Here is a 10,754-nt window from a genome sequence, read left to right on the forward strand (position 1 = left end):
CCAGTTTGCATTGTACCAGGGATATTTGTTAAATCCCTCACTCATTTACGGCTAGTCTTCACTATTGCTAAAAGCATAAATACCCAGAACCACAAAAAACAGAAATTACTAAACCATCCCTTTGAAGTAATAAAAAAAAGTCAAATAAAACCTTCTGAAAAACCAATAAACTGATTTTTATGGTGAGGAATAAACATTGATGCTCATTTTCTTGTCTTTCTATTTTTGAGCAGAATGATGGTGCAGGTGGACAAACTGAAGAGTAGCAACACCTTGTTCCCTTACACGGTACAGAGGAGACGCTCCATAGACCACCCTTCCTGGACCACAGACACAAACACCACTGCTGGGCTAGCCATACCGAAGTAGTTAGAAGTGACTACTGCCCCTTTCAGATGAGCACAAAACACCCATGAACTGACAGAAGCAGGCCCACATGGCATTTAGAAAGCCAGCTGAACAAAGGCTGTGAGATAACAGAGGACCATACTTCTGCTGCCACAGCAGAGGAGCAACAGAGAAATTCAACTGCTCACAGGTGTTCAGTGATCCCCTGAAATGGCTGCCAGGTCCGGGAGTATCTCAAACACATCCAAGCTGAATTGGATAAACTGTACTCACAAGCGAGGAGGCTTATGTGTTTTTGAAAAAAGCTCATCTTTCTAGATTTAAAATGTTCAATACACTGCTGTGTCAGTTTGTGTTCAGTAGCAGTTAGACACAGTTGTGGGTTATCTATTTGGTGATTTATTTATGTGAACTAGTCAGAGAAATATATGAGTGGTTAACATTCGGAACATGTAACAGCTTAGGTTGATGCTGAGCATCTCACTTAGAGTAAAATGTTTTTGTTACTTATTAAAACCAGACACAAAATTCTGTTGCAGACATGTTGAAAGATAGTATCTTGTATAAAATGTTGTTGGTCTGCTATCTGCAAAACAAGTGATTTCTCTATATTGTAATATGTCTGACAAGGACACAATGCCATACAATAAAACTGCTGTAGATTTAAAGATTTCACATTAGGCAAGCAAAACTTCTCGCTGGTTTATAAACAGTTAAGAAAGGGATGTTGACTGGTAAGTTATTTTACCCAAAACAATACTGAGGATCAGGGATGCCTTCACAGCAGCAAAGAGCTTTATGCTAAGTTAAACATAACCTTAACACTTGCCTATAAGCCTATAAGCCCATTTGAGACTATTACATATAAAGTTAGTGTGTGACTCAGAGTAACCTCATTCAATGACTTTTTTGCCCTTCCTCATTACCAGAGCTGCCTGAAAAACAGCTCCATTAGCAATATGATGCAAATGAATATCCATTAGGTTCTTTTACAGGAAGCACTCTATATCCCATATTGGTAATAGACAATTGTAAGTGATTAGCCATAACAGAAAATACATTAAACCCCCCTTTCAATGTCAGCAATAATGTACAGTAGCTTAATCAGAAGGATGACATGGTATGTAAAAGTCAGAGGGGCCAGCCAAATGAGCACTGGGTAATCACTGAGGTGTATCACAGAGGTTTCCACTTAATAAGAAGGTGAAGTCAATGAACGGACATACAGTGTGTCTGGATAATGAATTCATATCGATAAAGGTCTCCAACCATATCTGTGTCAGCTTTGTAAGGGTAAAAAGTGAAATTAATCATCACTTTTTAAAGGAAAACTTTAACTTTAGGGCTGCAACTAATTATTACTTTTTTACTAATCTGCCAATTATTATTTCTCAATTAATCATTTGTCAAAAATAGTGACAATTTTCAAATTGCATTTTCACTGGCATTTAGTTTTATTTAGCAGAAGAAATGATAAAATCACATTTTGAACATTACTAAAACAATAAACTTATCAAAATATATTGCTCTTGGGCCTCAACTAAAGATGAACTTTATTACAGGTTAGCCTGCCAATTACTGTCTCAATTATCATTTAGCCTGTGAAGAATGATTTGGTGATATCCTCTATTTATTCTTTTTGTCCAACCAACAGTCCAAGATTCAATTAACAATCACATAAGACAAAGTAAAGAAAACTATTTTTGCATCTGAACTGCTTGAATGTTTTGCCATTTTTGCTTAAAAATAAGCAAATTACTAAAAAAGCTGCACAATTGTCTGTTACTTGACTACTACATACATTACATGATCAAGTGTTTCAGCTCTACAGTCACAACAATCTAAAGAATATCTTTAACATTATACTCAAATCGGATTTAACTACTGAGAAAATCATCTTTTAAAATGCGGTTGTTTGTGAGATCAAACGATGCAGCTGGTGCCAGAATGCATATGAGTGACACAGTGTAAAGTCCAGATAGACATAAGGTAGGTACAGTAGAAGAGACGTGTGTGAACCAATCTTGCATCTGTAATTGGTAATCTGGCAGCTGCCAATCATGTATGTGCACAGAATGTCTGGTCTGCGCAGAGTAGACATACTGCAAAGTCCTTACTAAAAACTAACAGACAGTTGCATTGATCACTATTAGAGTCCAGTTCAACACAGGAATGTGCAGACAGAAATGATTTAGCCACGAAACGTAGGTATAACCATCATATTTATCCTCTCTGTTTCATGAAGTTTAAGTGGAGCCTAACAGACCTATGGCCAAGTACTGTAAGCTGGGCCCACCGATGTCATTCTCAGTTATCAGCAATAATATTCAAATTTGCTGAGCTGTTAGAGCAAGTTAATTCCCATTTCGATGGCTAAAGTTTAATTGCATGTGCGCCCCAGCAGGCTCATGCCATTCCTTTCAGGGGCAGAGAAAGTGGATGTGTTCAAGTGAAATAATTGGCCCCAGAGAACTGCAGTGGTTCAAAATTACACTCTCTTGCTCTCCCTCTGTAGCTGTAGTTTATTCCCAGAGTGTGAACAGTGGCAGCAAAAAGGGAAGAGAAGTTATAACAGTGCAGAAGCACAAAGGGGATTTCATTAGTCCCCAGTGCTGGATAAGTGGGAAATTTTTTCAGGGGTCTCAGCTGTCTGATCTGATCTGTAATAAGACTATGTCTATTCTTATCACTAATAAAGTAACAGACACACCCAGGGAATAATAATAAAAAAAAAAAAAAATGCTTCATTTTGCCTCTAACAAGCGGTAGCAGGGTTGAAAGTGATTCCTTCAAGAGATATATGAGCAATCCTTCCCCCGTTTCTTAAAGTGTTACAACTCGGTTTTGTGATGTTTTCGGTTTTGTTGAAAAACAGTCTTTACTCTGGCCTGATGTGATGTGGTACTGTAGAATTGTATCAGCTCAACCCTCTTCCCAAATAAAAAAAAAAAATAAAATAAATAAGAAAAACAAAACTAACGATGGGAAGAAGGGAGCTCACATCTGTTTCAGTCTCTCCAGGTTGTCATGGTAACAGTTGCCTTACAGTTGAATACCCACCTGTACACAGAAGCTTTGTAGCGGTTGATACCTCACTTTCAGGGTGTGGTAGTAAAGATAATGTGCATCACGTTCTGTCTATGTATTTACTACCAGATAGAATGTTTAGTACAGTTTTTAGTTGGATTGTTATTGCACTTGTTGAATTTGTATTGTCACGACAGGGAGAAATAAAGTTTTATCTTTTCCAGTGTGTTTAAATCCCTCAGTGTCTAGTTCTTCTTTTTTTTTTTTTTTTTTTTCATGTAAGGCCTTTATAGTGCTTTGGATATTACAAGAAATCCCAAAGCCAAGTTAGTACGCATTCACAATACAATAACACATCGATGAATAATACAGTCAAGTAAATAATTGAAATAAAAAAAGATAAAAGATCAGCAGCGGCAATAATAAAGTTGTGTTTTTAAGAATGAGCCCATGTTTTGTTGTGCATGCACGTCAGTGACCAAGCAGTAAGGCTTGTAATGTGATATTTACAAGCCTGATGTTCTGACATTATTCAGTTTGCCTGTACTATATTGGTTCTGTAGTAACTGGTTAAGCCGTGCTCTCAATTTCATAATCCATGTTCATGATTTAGTTTTTTTCTAACTATAGCATATCACTACATACTGAATGTTATATAAGGCTAAAGCTGTATGTCCAGAAAAAAGTCATCAGTGTAGACTTACTTAGCTTTGATATTATTGTTATGATAATTAAAGAATTTTAGTAGCCGCACAAAAAAAAAAAGAAAAGAAAAGAAAGAAAGCCCCACCATTTGAAGACATTATGAGAACAACTCTCCCATAGACAGCACTGATTCCAGGTTGTAAAACTAAAAGAAAAACTATACTTATATACTTACCTTCACATTACTGAGGTAGTGAGTAGTATTTAGACTTAAATGATAACCTTTTACTCTGTTTTGTCAGTGAGTGGGCTATATAAGACTCTGAATGTGCGTTTTTTTTTGTGGTCAATCAATACACTGTGACATGATTCATCCCCCCTCAAAGAAATGACCTTTTGAAGCTGACAGACTCGCATCCAAAGATGACCAACATGGAAACATCATTAAAGCAGAGAGGTGGTGGTAAAAAACTCAAGCAAAAGACAGACAGCAACGGGATGTGTCAGACCTCAACACCTCTTATCAAATCAGACACCTGCTGCTCCTTGCTTGCATCAAAGTCCCCCAGCAACCAATAAGTTTGTTACCACAATGTCAACGTCTCTTTGAGCTTTACTAATGAGCTGACTTCTACTTTATCCTACCCACATCCACCTCTGTCCATCATCCTCCCCAGGTTCTGCCGTCAAACTGCTTCTTCATTTTTTTTACCCCCAATTCAGCCCCTCTCCATGACATGAATGACTTTTCAATGAAACTCACAATAGAAATCTTACGACTTAAATATCACTTTCAGCACGTCACATGTCTAAATTGCAGTCACAGTAACAGATAGGCCTGAGGGTTATCTAAGACAAAAACTATGAAGTGAAGAATTAAGGGCAGAATGTCAAAGAAAAACATGGAACTATTTCAAATTATTATTACTAGTTCATGTTTACATCTTATCAGCAAATGTCATATGCAAATTCTGCACTAAGGCTTCTTTAATATACCTCATCCCTTCCCTCACTGTGAATACATACTCTGTTCTAGATTTAATTTTATTAATCTGTCAGTCAGAACAGTTTTAGTCTTTCAGATTCTGATCACATTGCCCTGCTGCCTTTTTGAATGTCTGTAAGCTAACATCAAAACACATTATTGGTATGCTTGCAAACGTGGCTAATAGACAGATTCTGATCAGAAATCTGAATTAATGGTGAAACAGGCTACAAGAAAAATGCACAGACGGACCAGCATCATCATCAACCCTTTCAGGGCATCTGTGGCATAGTAATGAGACAGAAAACCTCAAGCAAAATTTTTGAAGTCACGATCGGAGGAAAATCACGTTATTGACAGAAAAAGATTCAGAGAGACAGAGTGCAGGGGGAATGACAGCATCCAGCAGCAGCAGACCCTAATGCAATGAAAATCAGAGGGGGGATGACTAACTCCAATAAGTACAAATTTGACCGTTTGTCAAATTGTCACATTTAGTCATTGGCGTAGACGCTTTGTATACAAAGTGGCTTACAAGGTACAAAGGCAGAGTAAGTGTGAGGAGGTCTTGCCTAAGGACCCCTACTGGAGATAGGCCACACTCAGTATTTGAACCCCAGTCTCCCACATGGAGGGCAGTGACCTTACCACTATACTATCCAGCTGCCTTTAAGAGAATGATGAAGCAAACAATGTTTTACAAACTATTATCTAAAAGGCCTTATGTCCACATCCTTCTTGTGTGCCAGTAACCACCAATCTTCCTACGTATGCATATGAAACCAAGTGCTGCCATCGATCACCATTTAAAAACCATTGTCTGAATTTCCACATCCTGCTGGTATTAAGGAGCCTGAGATCCATCCTGCCAACATTTATCTATTAAAACTCCATTAGGCTTGGTCTTGCTGGGTCTTCTGTGGAACCACACCACACTCAAATCCACTGGAAGAAGATATTAATGTTACCATTAAAGGCATCCATTTAAATTAGCTATAGTGAGTGTTTGAGTATCACTGCAGTGGCTGACCACACCTAACTTCTGCAAAGTAACAGGATACGCAATTTTTTTTCTATATAATGTAATCATCTGGTCAAGATAATATCAGGATCTAGAGAAAAATACCCATCACTGTTTCCCAGAGTTGATATATGCAATTAAAAAATTATCTCGACAACATGACAAAGAAGTACAAAGCAAGTTTGTGTAAACACAAATGCAAAATTTATTCAAAGCCATAATGCCAGGATTGGTAAAGGTACTGAGCAGCATCGTATCTTTTGCTATGAACTCAGTTACTGACTCAACCTCTGTGTATGTAATAAAACTCTGTACTGGAGCTCTAGGTTTTCAGATAGACCTAAACCGCCTACTTTAATAAACATGATAGAATTTCTGGTAAAACCATTGACAACGTAACATACGCACTACATACAGCACTATTGTGGTGAATCACGTCAGGCTCGTTTTCTGTTTTCTTTCTACGATTTACAAGGTGATTGTGCTGAACTTACTGAGAGCTGTGGTCCTGACTCACTCTGCTGCTCTGCTGCTCCTGATCCGGACGGTGCCACCAAACCAAACCCACCATAGTGAGCAGTGGGGGAGAGAGAAAGAGGTCACTGTCACATAGAACCACAGTCAAGCTGCGCACCCAAAATAGTTTCACACAACACAACTGACATACTGTCCCTCTTTGACACTAAAGTTTCCATAGTGTTAAGTCAAACCAGAGACGCCTATACAAAAGGCAAGTTGATGCTAACAATTGCTCTATTTTCACTTACATATATATATACACAATTGATTTTCATTGTAATATTAATTGGATCATCATCAGATTTTTTTTATCTTGCATTTCCTGTCTTTTTTATTATCTTGTTGTGATTGATTTAGTCCCTCTCTACAGGTGTCTAGACCTACAACTGCTCAATCAATGAATTAATCAAAAGAATAATCATTAAATATAATATAATAATCTATTTGGATAAGCATTTAAATCATGCCTCATGCAAAAATGCCCTGACTATTTTTGGGTATGGACTACTACTTAAATAAGTCAAGACATCCAAAGATGTCCCATTGGAGACATGAAAAATAAATAAATAAATAAATACAAGAATATTGGCAGGTTAATAATAATTATTAATATTTGTTGATGCAGTCAAATGGGGATCTAAACATGATTTTGGGAACCACCGGCACATTTTGATTCAAACATACCATGTGTTCGAAGTATACATACAAAATATTTTTATGTTAATATTTATTTATACAGTTTACTTGTATTTTGTATATGGTGAGCCGCAAATAACTATAATTATGTGAGCTATTTATGTGGCTATGGAAGCAATAGCTAAAACGTGAGGACAGTAAAGATGTAATTGATATACTGTTGTGAAGAATAACAAGTAAACAAACCTTTTGCTTTGAGTTTGAAATGAGCAGTGTGCGTGTTTATGCCCCTAAAGCCAAAATACTGCACAATATTATTTTCAACAACAACAAAAAGCAAGTGGTTTCATACCACATAGTTATTAAACCAAAATTATGCAACATCACAATTCAAGTGACAAGCTTTAACCAGTTTTAATAGAACTTCCTCGTGTAACTACTTAGCTAACTAACATGTTGTTAATGTCAACAGACCAGTTAATAGGATCTTATCTTGGTGAGGAGGAAATTGGCAACAAGATGGCGGAAAACGCTAAATTTTGCGGCCAACGTCCAAAGAGCGCCATATTGTTGTTCTTCTTCTTCTACTTTAGATTTAAAGACAGAAAACCGCCATTTTGTAAAATAGTGCTTTTGACAAATTGGTGTAGGGAGGCCCCAAGTGGACAATTTTAACGTAAAACATTAAAATGGTAATACACATTTTGTAAATAAAGGATGAAATAGCAACAATTAACTATTATTATTTTTGCAATTTGTCCATAATTTCACGCTTGTATCACATTTCTTTTAGCCACAACCTGTCCATTGTTGTTTAGGTCCCTCTAGAGACTCCACAGGACCCCTGATAGTGTCTTCTGGTATCTGTCACTGAGATGTCAGCAGTATCCTTCAAGTCCTGTAAGTTGCAAGGTGGAGCCACCATGGATCCTGGTGTCATCTCTTCCACAGGTAAATGACACACACGCATACACACCTGGCTGTCCACATTATGTAGTATGTATGTCTGTAAGAAAAAAATAACCAGTGCACCAAGAAATGAGTGTTCACTTGCTGCCTAATTTATCCCAACCCCTGACAGGTGCCATTGCAATGAGATAATCAATGTTATTCACATCACATCATTTATGTCTGATTGGTGCATTTATTTTAAGACAGTATTTTATAATACCTTTATTTACTATTGTACACCATTATTGGTATATTAAGTATATTGACTGTATGTACTATATACATTTCTTTAATTAAATAGTAAAGGCAAATTGCTTTTACTATTTAGTAAAATTATTATATTAATATGTTGATTAAAAACACAGATGATGATGATGATTATGATAATTGCTGCAGCAGCCACTGTGTGGTATCAATATGTTGGTGGGAGGAATGTCTTAATGCTGTACAGTTTAATCAGTAGCTCACCTTGCAGGTGATTAAGCCTTAATCCCTAGGTGCTGTAATGGCCATCTGACTCCAGTACAGCATCTGAGGACTTTAAAATAGAATTATTTTTACCAATTTTATCACAATCATTCATTCATCAAGCTGTCTTTCCTATGTGAGCCTGAAAGGTTCCATCAGTTACACTGCAAGATGAGCACTGCCTACTGCAGTCTAAAAAATAAATATAATTGACACAATGTTTTTTCAGTTTGGGATTACTTAGAAATGTGCATCACATCTGGTCTTTTGTAGGCCATCAAACCCACATTTATTTGCTGATGCTCCAGATCCTCAACTAGTTTATGAAGGCCTGTTTATTAAAAAAAAAAAAAAAAAAAAACAGCTACAGAAGCCACAACATTAGTAATGACTAATTCTGATCAATTTCGTGATATTTGAATGGACGAAAAGATGACCCCAAACTTTAAGCCTAAACAATAGATGCTGGTTTAATTTACTACTACTTATTTTCTGTATGTGTCTGTTCTATATTCATGTGAGTGTGTGTGTCCATCAGTGACCTCCTGCTTGAAAAGACTCACTAAAAACACTTAGAATGAGTCAAACAGAGAGAACAAGTTTCCCACAGGAGGATTAGTATTTTGTAGCATTGGAAAGAGGGTAAACAGAACTTACTTTAAATCACTATTCATTATATCATCCTAGGTCACAGCACCCAAGAGGAAGTGTGGATATTCAGTGTAATTTATTTTCAGCAAAATAACAACTTCACTCTTGGGAGAAAATAATAGACTGTGTATTGTTATTTCTGTGTTTTTTTGTTTTTGAATGCCACCAAAGTTTTAACTTTTAATGGCAGAAACTGGTGGTGTTTTTAAGAGACTATATATAAAATGACACGAATAACATTACTCAGAGATACTTCAGAAGAAATCAAAGACTTCTTTTAAAAAACTGCTCTCAACATTTATTAGATTAGATTATGATTGGATTTAGTTTGATAGAAATTAGCTTAAGCTTTTGATATATTGCATAAAATGTAATAAAATACATGAAACATGATCATGAATTACCACTTCTTTGCAGCAAGTCTGTAATTTCATTTGTAAATACACTTGCAAAACCACAGGAGATCTTGTATTTATTGAAATGATTGCACATAATGCTTTCCCTCCTGCAGTTTTCATACACACTGCCTCCCCTGCCTCTAGTTCTTCAATGAGCACATTTGAAACATAATCATAAACTCCATAATGATTCTTGAGCACACATGAAATGCTTGTTTCTCTTTAGCACTGATGCAATACTCATTATGAACAGGGGAACTATGAAGGAGTTTGATATAGATGTCTGATCCTTGAAAAATCCTTTAATTGGGTTGGAGACCAATAGGTTAGAAGTAGCAGTGTGTGGAAAGGCTTCACTGGTTCACCAACTACAGAGGAGGTGACCTTTGACCCAATCTATGACCCGTGATTGAATTCCCCCAGGTCCTTCTCACTTGCCATTACCATCGAAACAAAGTCGGGTAGTTTAACACCAAGGTTTCTTTTCCTTCAAGTTTTACCTGTTTGAGATCAAACTCAGTCTCATGTGGGTTGCATTGCTGGTGTGCAGCAACTTTTGTTGCTTTCAAATCTGAATGAATAATGTAAAAATACCCCCTTGCAAGTACTGCATTTAAAGTTAAAATACAGCAAACTGCACAAGTAAAATGACTTATATGTCCCCTGTGACTGACTTCCTTTTTTGTAGGATCTTATTATTCCTCAGACTTGTACTTTTCTATATTTTTTCTTGGATTTTTTTAAAAAAAGATGTGGATCAAGAAATCTGATAATTGTTAATGCATAATTTATAACAATAATTATCATCCTTTGTATTGTTTGATATTTAAGCAGTAGTTCTCTTAACTTGCTTTTAGCAACTCACATAACAGAATTTTAAGCAGTTTCTTGTCAAAATGCCCCTTACGCGTCCTAGTTACTTTAAGTTATGAGATACTGTACAAAGGTTTATACTGTCAATCTACTCTCAGAGAACAAGATATTCTATTAGCCTAGACCACCTAAAACACCTCAGGAGAACTGTCTGGCTTAATCCTAACAATAGTGTTAAGTCTCTAGATTCCTATAATATAGCCACCTAATTAATTAATCTAAACATATGTAG

The 10,754-nt window shown here is 36.5% G+C and overlaps 1 protein-coding gene across 1 annotated transcript in view; it reads left to right on the forward strand.

Moving 5' to 3' along the window:
- Positions 1–2,340, forward strand: part of shisal1b (shisa like 1b) — a 32,421-nt gene extending 30,081 nt beyond the window's left edge. Inside the window, exon 5 of the mRNA XM_026366650.1 lies at positions 234–2,340. Coding sequence (XP_026222435.1) covers position 234 — 1 coding nt within the window. The 3' untranslated portion in view covers positions 235–2,340. The remainder of the gene's footprint in view (positions 1–233) is intronic.
- Positions 2,341–10,754: the final 8,414 nt, after the last annotated feature.

Source organism: Anabas testudineus, chromosome 6 (genome assembly GCF_900324465.2).
Source record: "Anabas testudineus chromosome 6, fAnaTes1.2, whole genome shotgun sequence".
Classification (NCBI taxonomy): Eukaryota; Metazoa; Chordata; class Actinopteri; order Anabantiformes; family Anabantidae; genus Anabas; species Anabas testudineus.